Source organism: Dromiciops gliroides, chromosome 5 (assembly GCF_019393635.1).
Source record: "Dromiciops gliroides isolate mDroGli1 chromosome 5, mDroGli1.pri, whole genome shotgun sequence".
Classification (NCBI taxonomy): Eukaryota; Metazoa; Chordata; class Mammalia; order Microbiotheria; family Microbiotheriidae; genus Dromiciops; species Dromiciops gliroides.
In genome coordinates, this window is record NC_057865.1 from 283,083,818 (window position 1) to 283,109,995 (window position 26,178).

General features: G+C 42.4%; 1 protein-coding gene across 1 annotated transcript in view; it reads left to right on the forward strand.

The window, feature by feature from the left end:
• The window catches only part of POLR3B (RNA polymerase III subunit B), a 140,547-nt gene that overhangs the window by 91,277 nt on the left and 23,092 nt on the right, over positions 1-26,178 (forward strand). Inside the window, exons 20-23 of the mRNA XM_043969254.1 lie at positions 3,841-4,050; positions 7,081-7,239; positions 8,599-8,716; positions 9,650-9,792. Coding sequence (XP_043825189.1) covers positions 3,841-4,050; positions 7,081-7,239; positions 8,599-8,716; positions 9,650-9,792 — 630 coding nt within the window. The remainder of the gene's footprint in view (positions 1-3,840; positions 4,051-7,080; positions 7,240-8,598; positions 8,717-9,649; positions 9,793-26,178) is intronic.

Here is a 26,178-nt window from a genome sequence, read left to right on the forward strand (position 1 = left end):
CTCAGCAGCAAGTTATCATTTTAGCCATGCCAGTCTTGTTCAGCTTTCCACTTATTCTGTTATTATGTTACAAGGATAACTTGTTTCCTGAAGGAGATGAGAAGAGTGAATCCAGTAGACATGAATGAAAGGGTGTATCTCCAAATGCAGCCACAGACAGTGCTGGGCAGGGGGGCTCTGCTCCCGCCCTGTGAGTCTTCCGCCCTGCCCACTTTATTACTGATGAATATGCACCACTTTTCCCTGTCCACACAGACTGACTGCTAGGGCCCTTCTTCCCCACGCTGAGTTTTCTCATGAATTCTTTGGCTACAGCAAATACTGGGGGAGGGGGAGAGGAGCAGAGGAGACAGAGAGGGAGGGAGAAAGGGAGAGGGAGAGTATCAAAGAACTCCTGTTTAATTATCACTTCATCTCATTTTTCTCAGTTTGAATTTGCTGGGCTGCTTCAGCCCCCTCCTTTTCTCCCTCCTCCATCGATAGGGGGCAGCTAGGTGGTGCAGTGGATAGAGTTGTTGTGCAGTTAGTGACCTTGCACAAGCCAGTTGTCTGCAAGTATATGTTATATGCACAGCATCAGGATGATGTCATGATCCTCTTTGAGGACGAAGGACAGACACCAACTGTGATATACCCTCTGCTTCCTATTCCTCCTGATGGCCCCTGTGTGTGTTGGTGGTGAAGAGCTTCCCCTTCAGACTGCACATAGCATCCTGATGGCCTCATCCTCTCGTCTTGTCTTGTCATCTGATGTTCCTGTTTACGACCTGATCTGGATCTCTTTTCCAGCATGCAGCACAGTGCTCCACACAGTAGGCACTTACTTACTCCATGTTTCTTGTACATGCTAGGTCTCATGTCAGCTGAATTCCACAAGGCAGATTGACTTAATGCATCAAGTGCTAGACTTGGAGTCTGGAAGACTCTGACATTGGCTATTTGTGTGATCCTGGGCAAGGCACCCAACCTCCATGTGCTTCTGACAGTTCGCTAAGATTTATTTATTAAGTCATATACTGGCTGTGATCTACATGAAAGGCTGACATTTATATAGCACTTTAATAGCCTTGTTGTGTAGGCTCTATTTTTATCGCCAGTCTACAGATGAGAAAACTGAGGCAGAGTGGTTGACTACATTTCCCCAGATTACACAGCTGGTAAAATGTCTGAGGTGGGCACTCCCTTCCTAGGAGCCCCCTACACAGGAGTACTTGGCATAACTCCTAACGTGAATACACTGAAACTTCTGTGAATGATCGGGGGTTGGGGAAGAGGGAGGAGAGGTGGACTTCACTGACCATATCCCAGGAACTCCAGGGGTGATGGACGTGCTTAGGTGTCGATGTTGTCCATATCATCCGATATTGAATTCTTAGGGGATAGATGTTTCAGAGTAACTGGCCCGTTGAAATGGACAGTGTGCTTTTTATGATTAACATTTACAAAATTGTAGAGAAGCATTTTTTATACCATTAGATAATGACCCAGAGGGCCTGGGGGGGGGCATGTAATATATGATATTTATTTAAAGAGCCTCTCAAAGTTCATTCCTTTATGGCCCGGTATTATGGAAATGGAATTGACGGGATGCAGAAATTCTACTGACAAACTACTTTTCAACTTTCAATAAATGCTTAATCCTATTTTTTTTAAAACGGCCCAAGTTAAAAGACTTGAATGGAAAAATTACCTTGTGATGGTAAACACAAAACATTTGTCTTCAGTCTTTTTAGTATTTGTTTGGTCAATGGTCCCTTGTCACGGCTTGAAAGCCATGAGGGCACCAGGCGAGGTAGCACAATTTATGGCAGGATCCCGTCGCTGTGGCCTTGGTTTAGCTGCTCTGCCGTTTGTGTCTCCCCGTCACTTAGTAATACCCTTCTGGGGCTTCAGAAGCCATTTTTGGCAGCCTGGTGGGACATTGCCCGAATCCTCGTCTCAAGCTGGGGAAGGGCTCCCCATTGGAGGTGAAATCTGCACATAAATTTTCAGTGATCCCATGTAAAAGGACACACTTATTGTGAGTGAACTTTTACCACAGGCCTCACAGCAGTAATTCTGTTAGTGCACAATGAAGGTTTCAGTGCCACACTGGATCACACCCTTTGTGATGCCATATCAACATACATTAATTGGTGATTTATAGAGCAAACCCCGTCAGCCTCAGGTGGCTCTTGGTTTTCACACCAGCCTTGGAAATTTAGCCAGAGGTGCTGGAATAAATCCATGTGGTTGGGCAGAGTACCACAGAACTTCTAAGGCTAGCTTTCACTGATCTGATGGTGTCTTTACAGTGATAATCCTTTCTTCTCTTCAGGGTGATTGTTTTCTTCCAGAATCAGAAGTAGCATGAACAACTAAGCTAATTCCTGTGTGTTAAGAGCTTAAAGATTCTGCCTGCTGTGCAACTTCAGTGTCCCTCACCAGCCTGCAAGCATTAGTTTGTACAAAGAAAATTAAATAGAACGTAGGGTCCCTGAATCTGTGCTGGGTCATAGCGGTTCCAGTTCCCACAGGCACTAGCCATTGGTTCTTTTTTGATTTTTATCACACCTGCCTTTTCTTCTGGGCTGTTGGGGACAAAAAATTTCATTGGGGGAAGTCAGATGAGTGACATGGGAGGACTAGAACATATGCCACACCCTAACCTAGAACCATCTAGAACCTGACATTTTGAATTCCTCTAGATTACCTGGAATATTTGTTGTGTGTCTAGGCTAGAACTCAGGCTCTTTTCGTTAAGATCATCGGGATTAAAACAAAGTGCTTTTACGTAGGCAGGCAGATAATCCTTCAGTGGGGAGAAGAAAAGAGGTGGCTGCAGAGATGGGGTTCATTGGCCAACAGCCCTCACTCACATTCTGGCCAGGACCACCAGCAGCATGGGCAGGAAGGCCCGAGAGCTGAGATGGGAAAGGACATTAAGCTTTTCATGCTTGGAAGAGACTCCAAAGAGCCTGTGACTTAGAGAAGCCTCAGAGAGGACACAGGGGGCTGTGTTTCCTTCTGTTTCCCTACCACAGTCCTTCTTCCCTCTCCCGATTGTATCATTGCCATGATGTTTTGTTTTTTTTTAAAAATAATCATTGTATATTTATTTTTTTTAAATTTAATTTAATTTTTTTGGTGAGGTGATTGGGGTTAAGTGACTTGCCCAGGGTCACACAGCTAGTAAAGTGTCTGAGGTGAGATTTGAACTCAGGTCCTCCTGACTTCAGGGCCAGTGCTCTCTATTCACTTCACCACCTAGCTGACCCTGACTTATCTTAGGAAGACAACTGCTTTGACTTTTTTTTTTTTTTAGTGAGGCAATGTGGGTTAAGTGACTTGCCCAGGGTCACACAGCTAGCAAGTGTTAAATGTCTGAGGCCGGATTTGAACTCAGGTACTCCTGACTCCAGGGCCGGTGCTCTATCCACTGCGCCATCTAGCTGCCCCACTGCTTTGACTTTTAAATAATTGTTTTTTAAAAATGTATTATTAGCTTTCTAGATTGGATTTGAACATTTATATTTATGAAAATTTTCCAATCTTTTCAATAACCTTTTTCAGATGCCTTCCCTTACCCCTCACACTTAATGTGTATTAATGTGTAAAGTAATTTCCTTCCCTGATTTCACCCTTATAGCACTTTTTACCTGTCTTGAGGGCACGGATGAAATCTTATTCATCCGTATAGAGCCTATAGCACCCAGCACAGACTTCTGCTTATTGTAAGTAGTGAATGAGTGTTTGTGGAATGAATAAATGAAACATATTTTTAATCAGTTCTACTTATCACTGCCCAGTTATTTCAGATACTAAAATGAGTGTTTTTTTCTTCTTCTATTACCAATAAAGGTACTATTGGATATAATCAGCGGAACAGAATTGATACTCTCATGTACCTGCTAGCCTATCCACAAAAGCCGATGGTTAAAACAAAAACAATCGAACTGATAGAATTTGAGAAACTCCCAGCTGGGCAGAACGCCATGGTTGCTGTGATGAGCTATAGCGGCTATGATATTGAAGATGCATTAGTCCTCAACAAGGCCTCCTTGGACAGAGGTAAGAAGTAGGTGAGGTGGGGGAGGCCAGTAGATTCTTAGAGCATGTCTAGCATTTCGATTTGTCAGACAGCATGGCTGACTGGGAAGGACCCTGGACTGTATGAGAAGGGTCACTGCCTCAGCATGCCTGTCTCTGAATCCGTAAGATGGGGATGCTGCCCACTTGCCCAGCCTGCTTCAGAGGGCTCTTGGATAAGCAAGATAATGGAGGGAAAATGCTTTCTGCAGGATGTGAAAGGCCAGATTACTCAGAAAGGCCTTTTCCAGGCTGGGAAAATGGCTTCAGTCATTCTATGGGTGTTGAACATAGGGTGTGTTTGGTGCCACACTTGTTTGAAATTCAAACAAACATCTTAGCATCTAATGGTTGACTTTGTTACCTAAACACAGGTCCTGTTTAGGAGTAAGGTTTTCTATTTACCTTCGATATAATGGATTTCTCGAACAGTGGTCAGAACCTCTACTGTTTTGCACCAACGGTAACTTTTGATGTTAACACATCTGAAGAGAGGCCTCAGGTCGGGTCGGCCTCTCTCTGGAACATGAAATAAGCCATTTTTCTGTTACTGGTCCTAAAATCGGGTTTGTTTGTTGTGCCTATAAACCTTCTGGCTGAGGCAGTGGTGATATGTGGGCTTAAAAGGTCATGAGTTTGAATGAGGAACTGGTGTATTGTTCAGCCCATCTTCCCAGTCATACACACTAACCTTTTCTTAACAGAATGATAAACAACAGTTAACAATAAGGGAATTCTCTTCTCATACTTTGGGGAGAGCTGGATTTTTATAAGTAGAATAGCAAGCGACAGTGAACCACCTGAAATGCAAACTGATTTCTTTATTCCTGGCCTCTCCCCTGCCCCCCTTCCTTGGCATTGCCCACTAGGCTTTCCCCACCCTCCTGCCAGTTGCTAGGCAGCAATAACAGTACTCCTAGACATGTGTCTTTGGCATTAATGTCGGCTGCACTTAATTTATGCTGCTTTTTCTTCCCAAACGACAACAGCCATGCTTTAAAACGAGATGTTTTCCTTTCTGATTAACTGGTAACGTTTATGTGGAAACCTGAAGACTTTGTGATGTCTGTCAGAAACTCCGCAATGCCATTTAATGATCCGAGTTTGCTGCCCCTGCCTTTACAGCAGCCACCTCTGAATAAAATGACAGTTTACACTTAGAAGAGAATCCTACCTTGACACAAACTGTGTTACACTGGTATCCGTTTCCGTTAATTACAGTTGCAGCTCTTGTAATGGTCTCCCAAGGAGCTGACCCTGGGATCTGAGCTTGGTACTGTCAGCACAGTATTGTCCTGGGGGGTATGGAGGAGGAAAGTGAAGTGGTGTGAGCAGCTAACGTGCCCTAGAGCCTAGCCTTGATCATTTGCTTCTTTGTGCAACTGGTTGCTCCAGATTTGTTTAATCTACTGGCTTGGGAAATATTCAGACACTTGCTTTCACTTTTAGCCTTTCTTAAATTCCTAAGTTTTCCAGAAGGTGTACTTTAGGTAAGTATATTGAGAACCAACATTTGTTTTAACCAGTTATAAAGCTCATTTCTAATGCTGAAATATTTTCTTATTTAAATTATTTTTTCTGAAATGTTAGTATATCTTAGAAACACATTGCTCCAGTAGACATTATAGAGGTCAAAGGACTGTTCCTTTCCTTTTAGTCTCTAGTATATAGTGTGCTTTGCACAAAGTTGTTACTTAATATAAATGTTTATTGAAATAAACTGAGTTACAGAGGATACCAAGGTAAAAGGAAATTCGGCAAACAAATGAATAACAGCCCAGACTTGCAGCTCTGGCTGGGATCTTGTGAGTGTCTTGAGGGACAGATGTACTTGAGCCAATAGGAATGTCTTTCCCTACCCAGATGTTTCGAGTACACCTCGTTGTTTATTCTGGTTCTTCTTTGGACACTTAGTTCATCTCAGTTTCCATCATCTATCTGATAAAACTTGTTAGCTTCTAAAATAGAAGAATAAACTTTAACCAGCATCCTTTGCCTCCTTTCTCATCCCTGTGAAAGGGAAACATGGGTCTGCATAAGCCTGAGGCCATTTTACGTTGTTATGTGGTCCTGGCAGCAAGACTGCTGGGGAGAAGCCTTTTCCTGAAGGCCTACCTGGTCTGGTCAACACCTGCTGAGCTGGAGACCCTCTCAGAGCCACCTCAGATTGGCAGGGCCTCCTGGGACTTGCCTTTAAGGCTGCCACCTATCACAGTGAAGGAACCCATGAGGGGAATTTCCTGAAAGATGCCATTGAGGCTGTGGATGCCCAGAAAAGGAGCTATGACTGATGGGCAGCCAGAGGGCCTGGTATCCCAAGAATGTTAACACATACAGAGCCAGGTTCCTGGGATGGGGGGGGTCATCGACGGATAGGGCATGAGGTGAGGGGACAAGGAGGAAGTACCCTTGTAGCGGGGTCATCAAGGCAGTGCCATGCTGGAATACTACACCCCGGCCTCCTTGAGAGACTGGTGCTGGAGTGAGTGAGTGAGTGAGTGAGTGTAAAGCCCCCTTCTGAGGAAAACAAGACAGGCCCTGCCCTCAAAGAGCTCACATTCTAGGAGGAAAACAATTTCATCTCCAAAAAAAGGACTCCTAGAGAAACCGTTTTGAGAGTGGAGGAAGGTAGAGTTTCCTCAGCTTGCCTGTATCAGAAAAGGTCACACCAGGTAACCATCATGCCTTGGAAGGGGGCATGATGGGGCTCTGCTGAGAAGCCACATGATATGGTGGGAAGAGCCCTAGAGCCAAGGCAGGGGACCTGTGTCCCAGCCTCAGGCGAGTCACTTGACCCTCTCTCCACGTTTGCAAAATGAGGCGTGTGAACTGGCTGAGCATAGAGGTGCGTGTTGGAAATTCTGTAGTTGGATCTAATAAAACTCCAGGGTGACTCTTTGCCCTCTCTCGTCCATTGCTTCCTGCAGGCCTCAGTGCTTATCAATTCGAGCAGGGTTTCCTGGGAGGCTGACCTGGGGGTGGTTCTCATAGCTTGACCATGTTTCCTTTCAGGTTTTGGACGATGCCTCGTGTACAAAAATGCCAAATGCACATTGAAACGGTACACCAATCAGACCTTTGATAAGGTCATGGGACCGATGCTGGACGCTGCCACGAGGAAACCCATCTGGCGGCATGAGATTTTAGATGCTGATGGCATCTGTTCTCCAGGTAAGCTCACTTTGGATATGCTTTTTCTCATGAATGCTGACACACGCTCTGTGGGGGGTTACCCAGTATGTGTTGGAGGCAAGAGCGTGCAAGGCTGCCCTTCTTCTGCCTCTTCAGTTGAAGGCAAATCACTTCCCCTCTCGGGGTCCTGATGCAGAAAATGTTTCCATCCCAGAAGGCCCTGGCACTGATAAAACTGCACGTCCATCCTCACATTCCTGCAGTGAAAAAGGACAAACTCACATCCTCTCTGCTTGCTAAATTCCAATTCAGGATCCACTCTGTGCAGGGAGCTTAAATATTTGCAAGTGAACTTCTCTGCAAAGATCTATGTTTGAGTCGACATGGAATACATTTTCAGACCTTGGAAAGGCATTAGGATTGATCATGTGACACATGCTAACCACCTCAGAAGCCAAGAGCACAGGAGGGTTTCACGATTTGAAAGATGGACTTGAAGGTTCCTTGCAGCTCTCCAGTCTGTGGCTGTGGCCAGTCCATCATAATGTAATGACCAGCCTGATTCTGATAGCGGAAAGCAGCCAGACCTGGAACTGGAGCAGGGCACACAGGAGTAGAAAACGCCCCGTGGGCCCCTTCTGAGAGGACTGCAGAGGGCCCTTGTCTGCACGGAGAGCCCACGGCAATGGAAAACACACGCTTGTGATTAATCAATGCTCCCTCCATAAAGGAAGGGCACAGGTGTTTTCTTAGCTGGAAATAAAACTGGGACTTGCTGGTAGAAATTAAGAAAATATTTTTATTTTACTGATAATGCTCTAGGTTGACTTTATTTGAAGAAATATCATCATTATTATTATTCACCATCAGGCTTTGAATGTTCCTCTGAAAGCTGTTTTGTCTTCCTTTACTGAAAAGTTGCTGCTGTTGTTCAGTTGTTTTTACTCATGTCCAACTCTTTATGACCCCATTTGGGGTTTACTTGGCAGAGATACTGTAGTGGTTTGCCATTTCCTTCTTCAGCAAAATTGACAGATGTGGAAACTGAGACAAAGAAGGTTAAGTGGCTTGACAAGGGTCACACAGCTAGTACCTGTCAGAGACCAAATTTGAACTCCCAGACATGAGTCTTCCTGGCTTTGGCCCGGGACTCTATCCATGCACCACCTAAATAGTTACCTTTAATCCCTGGACTGAAAACTACTTTAGGTGTGAGGTCTCGTGCTCTTATCTTAATCATTGTTTTAAAAACAAGAGTGTAATAAGCATGGCCCATTGAATTAATATCCACTTGAAAGGTCTCCCAAGTCTGACCAGAACTTAAATGTTTTAGTGACCTGCATTTTCAAGGAGATGGCGGGGAAATCTAATGTTTGTACTTTGGTATTCTTTCCTTAGGTGAGAAAGTTGAAAACAAACAAGTGCTTGTGAACAAGTCTATGCCCACAGTCACTCAGATTCCCCTGGAGGGGAGCAGCGTGCCCCAGCAGCCACAGTATAAAGATGTCCCAATAACGTAGGTATCTGCACCCACACCTCCCTATCTGGGCAGGAGGGCTGAGAGGGGAAGGCTTGTGGACATCAGGCCCTGGGGCTGGTAAATTCAGGGACCAAGAATCATGGCTCTTTTACACTAGTGTGCTTTACTCTGTGGGGAATTCTATTTTATGAAGGACTTAGTTGGTAGTCGAGGCTATGATTCTTAGCCTAGCCAAACACATTTTTTTAGAATAAAATTTTTTTGAAATCAAATTAATAACCAATAAATATTACCCATAAAAATTCTTAGAAAATAAAATTACTTATAGGATTTAAGTCTACATCGTGTGTTATACACAGTGCCTAGCACATAGTAGGCATTTAATAAATACTTGTCAATAGATTAATTACTGCCCTTGGGACACAGTGTCTATAAGTACTTTATCTAAAGAAATAATCATGTGCTAATGCTCAGCCTCTACATTTTCTTAGAGTTTGAGTTATTTATATGCCAGGGGAGACATTTTGAGATAATAGCAAATGTCTCTGTACCTCAGTTGAAACAAAGACATAGAATACAACAAAATGAAACATTCTGTAACCTGTTGGGATGCTCTGGTTTTTAAAAGTCAGAATTCCATGTTACCTTTGACTTCAGAGTTAACCTGCCAGTAAGCTGCTGCTCTTAGGATGATGGGGAACCTTACTGGAAGCCCCCCACAAAGGAATTAAGTTAGTTCCCAAACAAGTCATTGGGGGAGAAATGGATTCTGACTCAAAGCTTCCTTGGGAGAGGCCATGGAGCCTCAGAGGAAAGGAATGCTGTGTGGATGGGGTCAGGCTGGTGCACTGGGATCATAAGAGAGTTCGGCTTGAACTTGATGATGGGGAAGGGAAGCCGGCAGTTGCATTAAATTTTGCACTTTGGAAGGGCAGCGTGAGAAAACATTTTGTTTCTCTTTTTCCTCAGCTACAAAGGTGCTACAGATTCCTACATCGAAAAAGTAATGATATCCTCAAATGCAGAGGATGCTTTTCTCATCAAAATGCTGTTAAGACAGACGAGACGTCCAGAGATTGGAGACAAATTCAGTAGTCGCCACGGACAAAAAGGTAAATTGCATTTAAAAAAAAGAACAACTTTCAAGATGAACTTGTTGAAAATAGATTTATGCTGACCTAGCAAGTACTTTTCTATCTGTCCTCTTTTAAATGATTTTTAGTCAATTGTTTTGTTACTGAAAAGATGTCTTGTTAGTTCTCACATTCATCATTTTCTAAGACACTGAATGGTGTGGCTGCTGCCTTCTCTGGAATTGCTTTTAAACCCATGATTGACAGAGCTGCTGGGCAGTAAAATCTGTGATATATATATTCCAGGCCTTTTGCTTCATCACCTATTAAGGGAACGTTTCTGTTTGTTCTTGTAACCCAGAGGGATGCTCATCTTTTTAGAACATGACACATTCCCAGCCCCCCTTTCACAAATGACAAGATTTCTCAAACCGCATTCCAGTTTTCTGACTCTTTGCTCCCATGTCCACAGTTCAGCGTCACGCCCGGGCTGCCTCCTCCTTCCCCACCATAAATAGATGGCCGTTTACCCCCCAGAGCATCACCTAGGTCCTTGTCCCGTCTCTCCTAGGGATACATTCTGGGCTGAAGGATCCTAACATAAATCTCCCTGGGTGCCCAAAGCCCCCTGAACTCCATTTTAGGCAGTGACGATTTACTCCCCAGCAGGTAGTAAGTGTGACTTCAGAGACAGACAAACGCCCGCAGCCACAGGCTCCTCCCAACCGGGCCCTAGCAAATAAGGAAGTGGGATGCCCATCGCTGACATGCGGTGGTGCTCTGGTGGCTGAGGAGCCTCCAGTGATGAGAGCAGGTGACAGTTACACAGCCCCTGAGGGTCGCTTCTCTGGGCAGTTTGATGCCTGGGGAACACAGTCTCCTAGAGGTGAAGGCTCAGTCAGTGAGCACGTGTCACGTTCCAGGCATGATCCATTCTAATGGGGAAAACCGCACCTAATGTGATGGGAAGGTCAGCTCTGAGGGGCACAAGGCAGGGTCGTTCTTGACTCCACACCCAGCCTTCTTCCCCTGCCCCACCCTGGCCCAGACACGGCCGACTCCTGGAAAGACCCTGTGGAGGCAAACGCCTGCATGTCTTGGCGCCCTAGCCTGCTTCAGCTGGGCTCCAAGAGGGACGAAGGCTCATTGACAGAGGCCTTCCCCATCTTGCAAAGAATGTTCTCTAAAGGAACAGAGTCTCACAGACAGATTTTGTTTGAGGGGCGGGGGTGACTGGCACATCTCTGTGGAACCAAATGAAAGCTGTTCTCTTGGGTCTCGATGACCTTTCACTTGTGCTAAGGAGTTTGTCTTTCTAGTTTTCCTTTTCCAGATGGCTTTTAATCCGAGGGTAAAAACCCTCTGATTAATTTGGATTCCCTTGTTAGTCCTCTGTGACAACTTCATCACATTTATTGGAAGGGGGGGAGAAGGCAGGTAACAGAGCTTTTGTGAAATACTGGGTGGAGTCACACCGCACTCTCCTTGGGACACCCTATCACTCGTCTACTTTGGATTCTACTTTTCGGTTTCTGGGAATATTGTTCCATGTTCCATTTTCCACTACAGTTTTTAGAACTGTTACTAAAATTAGCTAAATAAACCTAAGGAGAGGCAGTAATATTTTGCCTATCAAAAACAGTCTGTGATCTTATCACGGAGGAATATTCACTGGAGCTTTCATTTGTTTGTTTTCCTTTTTTAAAAAATCTCTATTATGAACTCAGTAAACATCAGTATATTCATATATGTCTTCAGATGAAGGGTGGATGATTCTGGAAGGTGGCAGAGGCAATTTTTGTTCACATGCCTGTTGGCCTAGGTGGGATGCAAGACCCTGAGCTTATGTAGTTCTTGATTACCCCAAGTAGGTTATCTTCTTCTTAAATTATCTCTAGTGTCAAATTTTCCTCTCCTATGTAGTCCAGCGAGCTCTAAGGTAGCGCTAAAACTACCTTTTGTTCCTTAAGAAATACTTTGGGGGCAGCTAGGTGTCGAAGTGGAGAGAGCACCGGCCCTGGAGTCAGGAGTACCTGAGTTCAAATCCGGCCTCAGACACTTACCACTTACTAGCTGTGTGACCCTGGGCAAGTCACTTAACCCCAATTGCCTAAAAAACAAAAACAAACAAAAAAACAAAAAAAAAATTAAAAAAAAAGAAATACTTTGTATATAAAGTAAAATAGTTAAAAATTCAAAAATACATGTTTTTAAAAAAAATATTACCCCTGGTCGTTGCTGCACTAAAATATTCAGAAAGCCAAAGCTAATTGTTGTACTTAGCGAACTTAAATTATAATCCCACTTAGGGGAGGAGCCCTCTTCTATGTTTTTGTGTCTACATGACTTGGCAATCAACAAGCATTTACTAAGCACCTACTCTGTTTCCAGCTAGTGTAGACTTGTACTTAGTGCTATACGAATGAATCTTCATTCATTGAAAATGAATTGAAGTGAAGTGCTCTTTTTTGGGGTGGTTTTCCAATTAAATGCATGTAATCTGTTATATTAACGTATAATACAGTCTTTCCCCCATGACTGCAAGGAAACTTGATGATGAGCTTCTTAAGGTTAGGGATCCTTTTATTTCTTTGTTTCAATCCTCAGCAGATTCTTCTAATAAATTCTCTCTCTTTTATTCAGAATTCACCAAATCAAGTCAACAAACATTTATTAAGTGCTTACTGTTTGACAAGTTCCGTGCTAACACTTGGGGATAAGGGGGTAAAGGGGAACCCTAGTGCCTGCTCTAAGAAAGCTTAAACTAAATATTTCAGATTAAATAGATCCTTTTCCAAAAAACCCTCATACTGATTCTCTAGGTACAATAGACTGGAAAGTAGTGGTACCACTGATGGGTGTGTGACAATTGGGAAAGGCAGAAAAATGATGAGTTCAGTTAGTTAATGGACAAGTTGTTTAAAATAACATCAGTAAGCATTTGGGAAGAATGTCTTTTATAATTTATAATAAGAATATATTTTGTGGGGCAGCTAGATGGTGCAGTGAATAAAGCACAGGCTCTGGATTCAGGAGGACCTGAGTTCAAATCCAGCTTCAGCCAGTTGACATTTACTAGCTGTGTGACCCTGGCCAAGTCACTTAACCCTCATTGCCCCACAAAAAAACAACAAAACAAAACTATTTTGTAATGAGCAACAAGAACATAATTTTGGTAGAAAATATTTATTAAAATCAAGTGTTCTTGATGATTGATTTGAATTAAATTCCCCAGCTAGTAATTTAAATAATTTAGATCAGTGGTCTCCAGACTTTTGAAATTACACATTCCTACCCATAAAAATTTTTGAGCATTATGTTGCATTCCCAATCAGTATATATTTACTTGTTCTTAAATTATTTACTGTACTAATAGTTCCGTGTAATATACAACCCATACAAAATGGACATTTTAAAAGGATGAAATAAATTTGATCCCAGAGTTATGGGAAACACGGATGTTGATTGAGCAGGGGAATAACACAGTCAGAAAATTAGTTTCTCAGCTATGTCAAGGAGAGATAGGATAGGGGAGATACATTGAATCAGAGGAACCAAATAGTAGACTCTTTCAGTAGTCCAGGCAGAGATGATGAGGGCCTGAACAGTGGAAACTATTTAGTAGAAAGAAAGGGAGATAGAGCACTGGCCCTGGAGTCAGGAGGACCTGAGTTCAAATCCGGTCTCAGACACTTAACACTTACTAGCTGTGTGACCCTAGGCAAGTCACTTAACCCCAATTGCCTCACCAAAGAAAGAAAGAAAGAAAGAAAGAAAGAAAGAAAGAAAGAAAGGGAGAGCTGTGAAAGATGTCATTTTTGTCTACAGGAGATTTAGCAGCCAATTAGCCAATTGAATCCCTAGGGTGGAAGGATAATTTCAAGACTGCAAACCCAGATGACTGGAAGGATGGTAATGCCCTCCCAGAAGTAGGAAAGTTGAAGAGAAGTGAGTTTGGGAGGCAGGGTAACGATTACTGTTTTTGATTCATTGGAGTTGGAGATTCCTATGAGGTGTCTAGTTCAAAGTGTCTCATAGGCAGCTGGTGATACAGAACCGGTGTTTGAAGGCTGGCTAGATGGATCTATAGATCTAGGAGTTCTCCACCAATGTTGATGGTAATTCATTAAACCCATGGGAGCAAAGGAGGCTACCAAGTGAATGAATATACAGAGAGAAGAGAATGGGGCCCAGGACAGAGCCTGGGGGTTCAGCACAAGGGAGCAAGGAGTGCTCAGATAGGATAGAGGTATCACAAGAGTAGCAGGATGGCAGACTAGATGTTTTCTTTGATCCCCATGACCTCTTAAACCTCTCCAAAACAGAAATCATGCACCAAAGATAAAGCAGCTTTAGTTGTTTCCATGGACTAGGACACCAAGCATCCAAAAGAAGGTAAAAAAACCAAACCCCCAGACCCATAAACCGGTGCTTACTGACCCTGAGCTCACACAGCACCCATTCCCTACCATGAGGCTGTGCTAGCAGGCTCAAGGACACATCACGGGCTTGTATCGAGACTCAAGCCTACACCCCGATTCTCCTCCCTTACTTCCCTGGCTCTGTGCTCTCTTAGGCCTCAACAACCAGCTTGGCTATAGCACTTTGGTAGCAAAAGTTTCTTGGGAGCCAAAACCTGGAAGCAAAGCCCAGTGCCAAGGAAAGGCAGGCTCTGGACTGTCCATGTCGGGCTGGAGAGCTAAGGAACAGAGGGAGTGGGACAGGTCACTGCGGTAGGACATCGTGCATGTAGCAGGCTGCGTAGCACTCCACCAAGCCTGAGGGAAAAGAACAACATCTACTTGGGGCCAGTTGTGGCCACCCAAAGGTCAGTTGGCACAGAGATTTAGGCTGGTGAACTGTGAATTGCCCACTGTGGGAGGAGGCTGAGACCTGTTGAAATCCAGCCCCCCATGAAACCAGAATCAGGGTGGGGGAAGTCCGAAATGAATGATAAGAACTATGGCATGTGAATGCAGATTGAAGCCTACTATTTTCACTTGTTGCTTTCACTGTTGTTATTTCAGAGTTCTTTCTTGTGGTTTTTTGCTTTTGTTCTGATTCTGCACTCACAGTATGACTAATCTGGAAATATATTTAACATGATTGTAATGTATGACCTATGTCAGATTGCTTGCTGGCTTCAGGAGGAGGGAGGGAGAAAAATGTGGAACTCAAAATCTTAGAAAAAGGAATGTTGAAAATTATCTTTACGTGTAATTGGAAAAAAATTAAATACTTTCCAAAAAAGAGTAATGAATGATAAGAACAGTAAGGGGTGGGGAGACTGAAAGTACCAAAGATTTCAGGGAGAAGAAATGTCAGAGACCTTGAACATAAACAGATAAGTCAACAAAAAAAACAGTAGCAAAAGAAAGAAATAAGATCTATTGTCTGAAGAATACAGAGAAAAGAGAGTCATATTATAGGAGTTATGAATCCAGAATAAGGGTCCAGAACAAACAGAGAAAATAGATAATGGAAGAGAGTAAAATAAATTCTTTTTGGAAAGAAGCACACACAAAAAGAGAGAAACCCCACCACCAACTAATGAACAGGAATAGCTGAAGGGAGAGTCTCCCTCAATGAGAAAAAAAAAGAGGAGAAAGAACTATATAACCAGATAAAAACAGGAGAGAGGAACTAATAAAACCCTAAAGGGAAAGAGATGACATGAGAAGAGGGGCTTCAGGGAGAAGAGCCAGTGAGAACAGGGCCACTTTTTTTAAAAAAGTCAAAAGCAAAGTAACTGAAGGAATATAATATTGTTTTTACAGCATATGAGGGAGAAAATCATAACCTGAAAAAATCCCCAGTTTTAGAGATAGAAGATATGAAGCTCATAATTTTAAATGGGAATTGATTAAACAGTCCAATAAATGCAAAAAGTAAACATAATACATTCTGTTTCTTACAAGAAATACACTTAAAAACAAGATATACAAAATAAAACGGAGAGGTTGGAAAAATATTTACTATGCATAAAATGAATTTTTTAAAGGCATTGTTGACATGCTATCAGATGAAGCAAAAATGAACATTCAAAAAATAAAAAGGCATAAACAAACTGTATTATGGTGAGAGGAACCATAGTTGGCAAATCAGTATCAGTAATAAATGTGTATGTTCCAAATGCCTTAGCATCCAAATTGATAAAGAAAACATCAGGGCTTCAAGAAGACATAGACTGGAACACGATAGTGACAAGATACTTCAATGTCCTTACATCAGTTTTGGATAAGCCTAATGGAAAAATAAAAGGGGAAAGAAATATGGAACTGAACAAATTTCTGGAGAAACTAGAGTTAAAAGACTTAGGATCTTCTAAATGGGACTGCAGAAGAACATACATATTACTCTGCCAAATGAAACTGTTACAAAAATTGATCATGCCATAGGGTACAGACAAATATTAAAGAGTAAGAAAATGATAGATGAAACAACACACTAGAGTTTCTGGATTACAGCTAAAGCAGACCTCAGAGAAAATCATGTCCATGTGACCATACATTAACAAAATAGAAAACAAGAAGAGATTAATGAACTGAAAATACATTTTAAAAATTAGAAAATCAGGGGCAGCTAGGTGGTACAGTAGATAGAACACCAGCCCTGGAGTCAGGAGGACCTGAGTTCAAATATGGCCTCAGACACTTGACACCTACTAGCTGTGTGACCCTGGGCAAGTCACTTAACCCTCATTGCCCCACCAAAAAAAAGAAAGAAAAAGAAAATCAACAGACATACAGAAAAGAGGGAGGACAACTTAGAGATAAGTATCATGACAGCCAGAGAGTGCAGAGTATGTAAGCAGGAGGATGGGGTGATTAAAATGTCAGGTATCACAAAGGAGTCAAGGACGGTGAGGATTGAGGGGAAAAAATCATTAGATTTGGTGATTGAGACCATTGATAACTTTGGAGAACGTAGTTTCAATTGAGTGATGAATCAAGGATAATGAGGTGAAAGCCTTCAAGCCTGGAATAATAACAACAACAACAACAACAACCATAACAATAACTAACATTTATTTAGCACATTGTCTAATTTGATTTTCACAATAACTCTGAGGAGTTAGCATTGTCTTCATTATTATTATTGTGTTATTATTGTCCTCATTTTACAGATAAAAACACTGAGGCTGATGAGAGAGTTTGTGACTTGCCTAGGGTCACATACCTAGTAGGTATATGAGGAAGGATTAGAACTCAGGTCTTTGTGATTCCAAGTCCAGCTCTGTACTGCTTCAGAGGGGCAGATTTGGGGGTTAGAAAGAATATGATTGTAAACCATCCGTAACAATTCATCTTGTGGCTTTTGCTCTTTTCCAGTGGAAGGGGTGTGTCTGGGGGACAGCTAGGTGTCACAGTGGATAAAGCACGGGCCCTGGATTCAGAAGAATCTGAGTTCGAATCTGGCCTCAGACACTTGATATAGACCCTTACTAGCTGTGTGACCCTGGGCAAGTCACTTAACCCTCATTACCCTGGGGAAAAAAAAAAAAAGAAAGAAAATGGAAGGGGTCTGTCTGTCTGTCAGTGAATATTAGGAAGTTTACTTACCACAGTTGTGAGGGGCAGGCAGGGTATGGCAATACTGGGTGGGAGGATAAATGGTGAAGAATTTTACCTGGAATTTTATCAACTCCTGTGTGTATCTGAGTTGAAGTAGGTAATTATCTCCCAGAGGGGCCCAGGACTGAGGCAGCCACAAGGGAGACTTGTAGTGAGAGAAAGTTGAAGGGATAGAGTTGGAGATAAGTCCATAATTAACCTTTCAGGGCTCTGAGGTATATAACACATCTTTCCATCTTCTGATTGGTTGATCACGTACCCCATTCTATAGCATCCCACTTCAGAGACTACTGATTTAGATCAAGGCTACCACTGATTAAAATTCATCTTGTCAGGAGAGCCAGTCTATGTTAGCCAAGGAGGACAGTGATACCCAATGGTTTTTTGTTTGGACTTGTGATTTTATCAATAAGGGGAAGTCCTGGTTTGAAAATTCTCTACCCAAGTAACTTCTAGTCTTAGAGAGTTGCCTGGGGCACTGAGAGGGAGGAGGGAGGGACTTGAACTCAGGTCTTCCTGACTCAAAGCTGGCTCTCAGCCCATCCTCTCTGCTGCCTCCTAAGCTATTGTTATTCACTGTGTTGAATTTGAAGTGGAGAGATCCAACAGGCACTTGGAAGGAGAGGACCAGGGAGGTCCAAGGCTTAAAACAGGGATTTGGGGTCATCTTCATAGAACAGATAAATCCTAAAACAGATTGGTTTTTCCCCATTGATTCATGGGTACTTTGAAGCATTCAGCCTGGAGTAGCAGTCATTGGAAATATTTACTTCATGTAGCCATCCCAGTTCAGCCCCCCCTACCTAGCCCACGGACTCGAGCCCCGAAAAGAGGCCTGCGTCCTTATGCACTAGTTGGTCACACAGTCTTTTTAGCTGTTTGTAGATATATACATGCATGTGTGTGTGTGTCTCTGTCCAGACACAAGACGGAGCAAGTGCCCTAGTGAGTTGAATTAGGATTTGCCTCCTTCATTGTGGAATATTTTAGAGATGGGCCTTCACCAGACTGTGAGGATACCTTCAAGCTGTCGCCTTCCCCAGGAGTCAGTGTAAATGGATCGACATTTCAAGCCTGCATTCGCTTTTTTCCCCTCAGCTTGTTTCAAGTTTCCTGTTGTTAGTCCTCGTCCCTCTGCTCTCCTGGATTTCCTGATTAAGTCTTCCACTCAAAAGCATCACCTAAAGCTATCAGAGATTGCTCCTGAATGCCAAGACAGTAGAAATGGAATTGTTTATTCTCCGTACCCCTCACTATATTCCCTCGAGGTGTATTTAAAATGGAAAAAAAAAAACCAGGGTTACAAAAATTATTCATTAAGTCCCAGCCATTGACAAGATGGCAAGATAATCAATCTGTAGATGCATGAAGCAATATGAAGGGGAATCTAATCAGCTCCACGTGCAGGGAAAAAATATAGATGCACGTAAGGGTTATTTTGGGGTTTTTGTTTTGTTTTGTTTTTAGTGAGGCAATTGGGGTTAAGTGACTTGCCCAGGGTCACACAGCTAGTAAGTGTTAAGTGCCTGAGGTCGGATTTGAACTCAGGTACTCCTGACTCCAGGGCCGGTGCTCTATCCACTGCACCACCTAGCTGCCCCTGTAAGGGTTATTAAAAAAAAAAACAACTTTAGGAAGAAGACTGAAGATGACAGATTAAGAGGGTGAACTGAAGCAAGAGAATAAGTCTTAAATCAGTTGGGAATTGGCATCAGTGCAGTGTGATAACTGAGCTGGGAAAGAGAAAGTGTTTTATCAGTTCGCTGTTAAAAAATGTAGGAAGACACAGTAAGCAGTATCCCCTTCTGTGACCTCAGAAAGGGAGGAGGATTGATCCGGGAGATGAGGGATGAAGGAAAGTATTTCTAGAAAGAAACCAGCAGAAGACAATCCAGCAGTTGGACCAGATTGGCAGATCAGGGGTCAGCAACAGGCAGTTTTCATCCACTGCTCACTTTTCAGATGTGGGAACTTCAACAAGCCAGTTATTCTCGAAATCATCTAATGAGAGATTCATGGAACTCGAAAGAAGCTCAGTTCTTCCTGCCTTCTTGTGAGGTCAGTTATATATCTCAGGAGTAAATATGCGATCAGTGAGAAAGAGGGGAGGCTTTGATCAAGATTCTCAAGCAAATCATCTTTTCGTAGCATGCTAAAGGCCAGTTAATTGGTAATGATGCCACTTATCCTGCACACTAAACAACCCTGCCATACAACACAGAATTTATGTTATTTTGACAAAGGGATTTCATTCTCTCTCTCTCTCTCTCTCTCTCTCTCTCTCTCTCTCTCTCTCTCTCTCTCTCTCTCTCTCTCTCGTTCAGTTGGGAAAGAATACAGTGCTTAGAGCTCTGAGCTGCTGGTTCCCTCTAAAGTTTTCCAGCCAGTCTTCGGAGTGCTTTAGAATGAAGATGTGACTTACCTGGTTGCTGTACAATGATAGGCCAGAGAAGAGCTAAAGACCAGGGTGTCTGTGTGGATTCTCTCTTCACTTCCTTTCCCAATCAGCATTTCAGTTCTAGACTTCTAAAGACTATACCAAGTGCATAGGGGTGATCCCTGGCATACATATCATGGGAAAGAAAATTACATGGAAGTGGATTGTGCCCTTAAGGTGGAAGCCATCTGAGCCTCTCCCACTTTGATTTTTACACACACACACACACACACACACACACATATATATATATATATATATATTCTAGAGATAGAAAAGGTGTCAGAGAAAAAAGGGTATTTTGTTATAAGCTTTCTGTTTCTCAAGTAGCTCTGGGGTATTTATTTAGAAGGTAAGCAGAGTTTTTCACCCTACCTTTCTTTTAAATTCTTTGGATGAAATTATTCTGTTGATCCAAAGAATGAGGAGGAGGAACCCAAATAAAGTTTCATCTCTGTGCCAAGCAAACAAAATTATTCTATTTCCACATTTTTCCATAATTTCTCTGCTAAAGGGGCAATGAGAAAAGAAAAAATTGGATTCCTTTGATGTGAGGAGGGAGAAAAAGCAATATATCACTTCTGAAAGAACAGTTCTCAGTCTCTCATGTGAAAAAGGATTAACACCTCCAACAAAGGTCCTGCAGGTCACAGAACTAAGAAGGCAGACTGAGCTGTTATCCCTGAGGAGAGGAGGAAACACTGTATTTACGTTTGCTAAGACCTAGAAGCTTTTTAATTGCTGCAGATCTGAGATAACGGTTTAAACCTTTTTGCAGTATCCTCAGTTAAACTCTTCAAGAAAAGGAAACATGTTTAAATTGAATTAGAGCAGCATTTGTTTTTGTAAATGAACCCTTACTCTCACCAGAATGACAGTTTCTTCCTGCGATCATTCAGTGCCTCAAACTCCAGCTAATAGATTGTTTTGCTCTTTTGGGGTCTTCTTGTTCAAGAGGAATTCCATTTCCTGGTTTCTTCTTCTTCTGGTTGACACTGGGGGAAAAGCACTTAAGAAACTGCTCCATAAATTTCCAAAAAAATTTTTTGATGAATTATTGGCCAGAAAGAGGAAAAAGCCCTGCCTTCCTCACCTGTAAAAGAATTCTCGCTTCATAGAATTGCTGTTGTCAAGAAAGCACGTTGTGAATCTTGGAGAAGTTATCGTTGGAAAGGAAGAAATAATATTTCATGTGTGAAAGTGCTAATGTCTCCAGGCCTTTGGTTTTTCCTTCCTTTTTCATGTCTGGAAGTCTTTAAAAATTGAGCCCATTTTTTTTAGAAGTTAATGAGCAAATAATTATGAATAGTGACACCTCGCAATTCTATCGTGCTTTATGCTTTTCAAAGCACTTCCTGCCAGTCTGAAAACAGCCCCCTCTTCTGTCGGTCTGACTTGGGGTGTCTCCTCTGTTTGATCCTGCTCTAATGAAAGCTCCCAGGGTGAAGGGAAGAAAAGGAGCTAGTGCACGTCGATCAGTCAATGACCTTCCCAGGCTTTTATCAGAAAAGAAATTTGGGCAGCTCTGGCCCAAATATTAAAATCCTGCTTTTTTGAGTGCAAACAGACGGATCCCTTGTTGGGCCGAGCCGTTATTTAGCCTGCTCTTTGCAGGACAAAATTTGGGATAAACAGTTAACAAGCAACCTCTTGACCTTTCAGTAAAGACCCAAATAAACCTTTGAAATTGGGCGGTTAGCTGTTTTATGGCCTAGAATAAAAATCTCCAATTGGGTTACCCGATAGTGGACCTTGAACACATTTGATTAAGCTCTTGACACTTTGGGTAGTGTGTATTTGGTAAAGTCCCTGTGGCTATTGTTTTACCGCCTGGCTTCCCGGACCATTGTAGGGGTTTCAATTAATCAGCCCTTTGTGTGCTTCAGACTATGCAAATTTATCACATCAAACCATTCCACAGCTCATGGGAAAGCCGAGTAAAAACCGGCATTGTCTTCTAGCGCCTCCTCTCATTTGGAGTGATGTTTTAATAAGAAAGCTCATCAAGTTTTCCTATGCATTATTTATCTGTTAACATGGAAGGAAGAGCTGAATTAAAATTATGTCAACCAGGATGTGCCCAGTGATGCGATAGATCTGGAAATGATTCAGCTGCAGGACAAAGCTAATATGATTCAACAATTTTTTGTCCTCCCTTTGGGGATTGTTTGGGGGGAGAGTGGTGTGTAGGGGGAAATGGTTAACTTGATAATGAGCATTGGTGGGGGGAAAGGGGAGAGGGAGGCTCACTTCATTCAGGATTCACATTTTCATGTAGAGGTCTGGAGTTCTGATTATTTAAGGGTTCATAAGAGATGAGTTTATTCTGGACAAAACATTTGCCCCATCATAATGACGGTTTGATTCCGAAACTTTCCTGCAATTCTGCTGGCCTGGTCCCTTCTTCACAGCATGTTTGTCTCTAAGCAGTAAGCCTGCTATCAAGTTTTATAGCATATCAGCCCTGGGCATGTTGGGGTTAAAGTTATTATATCTTAATAATGGCAGGTGACCTAAACAGATCCATCCAGGACTGGTCGCCTTTTTTCTCTTCAGCAGAAATATGTAACACTGCCACCACCTCTATTCCTTAACTTATTCCCTTTCCTTTACCCATGTGCTTCCTGCTGAGAGCAATTAGGTTGGTTAATAATAATGGTGATGCCACCACCTTGTATTTATGTAGTGCTTCCAGAAAGCCGGATAGGTATTGGCTGGTCTTTGCTCACAGTACTTAAAGTAGGTAGGTAGTTACTCCCATTTCAGAAACTAAGGCCCATCAAAGTAAATTGAGTTTTACCCACTGTCATACAGAAAATCACTTAGAGAGGGCCATCTGTCTCACTTGCCTGATTCAGAATAACATCTATCCCACAATATCATATCATACACCATACTCTTCTTAGAGTTAGATGACCAAAATAAAAATCAGATGTAGATATTTGCGGGGAGGGAGGTTAGATTTTTATTGATAGGCTCCGAAAAGGAGTTTTCCTGACTGGAAGAAACTGTTTTATCCCTAAAAGATGTATTAAATGAAGGTAGATAATTGATTTTATTATGGAAAAGCAACACAGAAAACTGTAAATTTAGAATTTGTATAGCCCACAGTTGGGGGAAGGGGGTGGAGAATGTCTTGAACTAAGGTGAAGGGATAAATTCTCTTAAGAAAAAAACAAAAAAAACCCCTTATCTTCTCCAAATTTATCAATAGAGTTTGTTAGTGGAAGCTGGTAAGAGAATATGCTCTGTAGCTCCTTTCATTTGCTAACCACCCAGAAAACCCCCACAAAATGAGCTCAGCCCAGAACCCAAGTGGTTCAGCTCTGGAGGACGAGGCCCTTTGCCACACACAGAGTTAGCAGAAAATGTGGCCATTCTCTATGGTTCGGCAGAATAATGGTGTGGTTTGCTATGAGGGTCTCATCGTGAGCCTCAGAAGGTGTCTGAACTGCTTTCTGATTGTTGTTCTCCATTTTGGAAATGTTCTAATGGAATAGTAGGCCCAAGGAAGGAAACAGCAGTGGAGAACCCTACTGCCTGATGGAGGGGAGAGGCTCTCAGCTTCTGGGGATGAGGGTAGTCTCTGCTTTGTCACTGATTGCTCTCTGACTTGAGCCCAGGCACCTATCTCTGCTTCCTCACCTAGACGGGGGTGGAGAGGAGCTAGTAACTTGAAACAGCCTTATGGGTGTAAGTGCTCCAAAGATGTGTTAACAATAGTATTTATATAGCACTTTAAAGTTTGCAAAGTGCTTTACTAATAATCTTTTATTCTCACAACAACCCTGGAAGGGGCTAATATATCATCCCCATTTTACAGACGAGGAACCAGAGGGTAAGTGACTTGCCCAGGGTCACAAAATTAACAAGTATCTGAAGCTGAATTTGAATTCAGATCTTCCTGACTCCGGGTCCATCAGTCTAAATCATGGTAAATAACAAAACAGTGGGGGCCAGTAATTTAAGGATTAGTTGTCAGTAAAATAATGAATTATCCCATTCTCAACAGATATTAAAATATTATTATAATCTGATTAAAATAGGACCCCAAACTTATCCTTTACACCAGAGTTGGAGGGTTAAAAATATCAAAAATGGAATAGAAGAAGCTGTAGGTGGACATGGACTCCTGGATCATTAGGAGGGTCTGGGGCAGACTCAGTGCACTTAAAACTTATGGTTTGCCAACTTGTATTTGCCACCAAAACAGACTCGATCCATTAGCACAGGCTTCGGATGGGAAGCTTGAAAAGAGCCTAAGAAGAGGCCCTTGGTTTGGCTTTTTCTGGGCAGCAGCTAGCACTTGGACAGAGGTGCTTTTAGTTTCCTATTTGCTTTCATTTTTATAAACTCAGTATTAAGATCGGTGACATCAGAATGCTGCTATTTTCATGATGGAAAAGTTTTCTTTGCTGCCAGTGGTCTGTTTTTTAGAAGACCCCTTAGCTGGAGCTCTTACTGCGTGCAAAGTTAGCTGGCAAATTGAATTTTGTAGGCACATTACCCAGTGTATTTGCATTTCACTGCCAGGAGGTTGTGCTGTAAACAGTGGTGTTGAGAAACCAGCATGAGCCAGGGACTGAGATTTTATTTTAAAATATGAAATGCTGTGTAAGCATCTGAGATATGAATTGGTAATTGTCTCACAACATTTTCCATTCGATATGGTTTATTTGTCGCCCATCCTCTTTTCGGGCTTTCGGGGAAGTATTAACACATTGAAACGCGCTGCATATCATTTACATTTTTAAACCAGTGTTAGAGGAAAATGACCATAACGTTGAAGAGTTTAAATATCGGGAGGAATTTTACGCCCCAGTCCCTAGAGAAAATAAAGATTGACTGTTTTGTATGAAGGAGGAAGACAAACTTTGCTCTTATGATTAGAGGCGTGAGTGATTCTGAAACTGAAGAAAGGGATTGGGGGGGGGGTGTTTTTTAAAAAGATATCTGGAGCGATGATGGAGAAGTTTTTGTTGAAAGCTGAACTTTTGCAGTGGCCAAGCTCATTTGAGATCATCAGATTCTGTCTAAATATTTTGTTTTAACTTCTAAGCTCATTATGCCCTCTTTGTGTTAACTTGTATTAAAATCTGTCAGCTATGACTGGTCTCATAAGCACAGTCAGCGGACCAGAATAAGTTAATTATTTACTTGTGGCACTAGTGCTCTTCATTTAATGAAATGCACAGCTGTGTTAGATCTGCGGTGGGATGTGTAGCCGCCATTGTTCGACAAGTCAGCAGAGGGTAGAAGCCGCGATGATGGAGAGCCCTCGGCTCTTTCTGCTGTTCTGCCTTTCTGTGTCGATTTCATGGATCTTTTATCATTCACTTTCACACAAAACAAACAACACAGGGCTGTCTGCTATGGGAACCATCTTGGCATAGAAAAGGGTCTTCAGAGCCTAAAGTCATTTTAACTTAGGGAAGATTTAATTTTTGGCTTACAGGTGCCCTTGCTTCAGATGCAGCCTCGGGATTTCCTAGAAGTGAGTGGAAGGGGGGAAAAAACAACCCAAAAGTTTCATTTTAATTTTTAACCAAAAAAAGTCCTGTAAGAAAAGTCTTCAAAAAGGGAGTTGTGGTCTAGATTTCAGTCAGATTTCAATCAGCAGCCTTAAGAAATTGAGATTGAAGAAGAATTTCTTTCATCTCGATTAGCAGACTGCATTCATGAAGAAAACATCAGCTAAAACTTAAAATGGGAGAGTGTGTTATCTCTCTCCCCTTCCTCTCTCCAGGAGTATTTCATGCTCAGTTCACGCACCTATTTCCCCACACCCCCACTTTCTCTTCCTGGAGGGTGGACAAGTAGCTCCCCTCCTGAGTAGACGCCAGCACCCCCCTGTGAACTGACTGGGAAGGGGGGGTGCCTGGTTTTTGTTTTGGGGGGTTGGGATTCCTTTTTTTGGTTGTGATTTTTTTTTTTTAAGGGATACAACTACATTAGCTGTCTCCCAGTATTCCCACTAATCCAAAATTATATTCCTTCTGGAGGAAAGTCGTGGGGCCAGCCTTCTCACTGACTGACTGGTTTTTTTTTTAAACATTTTTGTGTCCTGACAGACAATGTTTGTGTCTGTGAACCTAGATTTACAATTTGATTCCTTTCAGACTAGCCTTCCTGGTAGTCCCAGTGTTTTGTCAGCAAAATTCAATGTGGACATGATGGATTTTTAGAGCAGGGTAAGGAAGGATTAACCCTCACTCTAGCACAGATAAGAATGTACTTAACTAGCTAACCTCCTACTGATGCCTGCTAGCTTTACCATCCATAGATTCCCTGGGGATGCTTTAGTGTTAGAAACATTGGAAACCCCAAATAAAGCAAGTCAGTGCCCTAACAGCCAGCTTCTCCGACTTGATGACTGCATATTCGGCCTATCAGAAATCTGAATACTATTAAGCA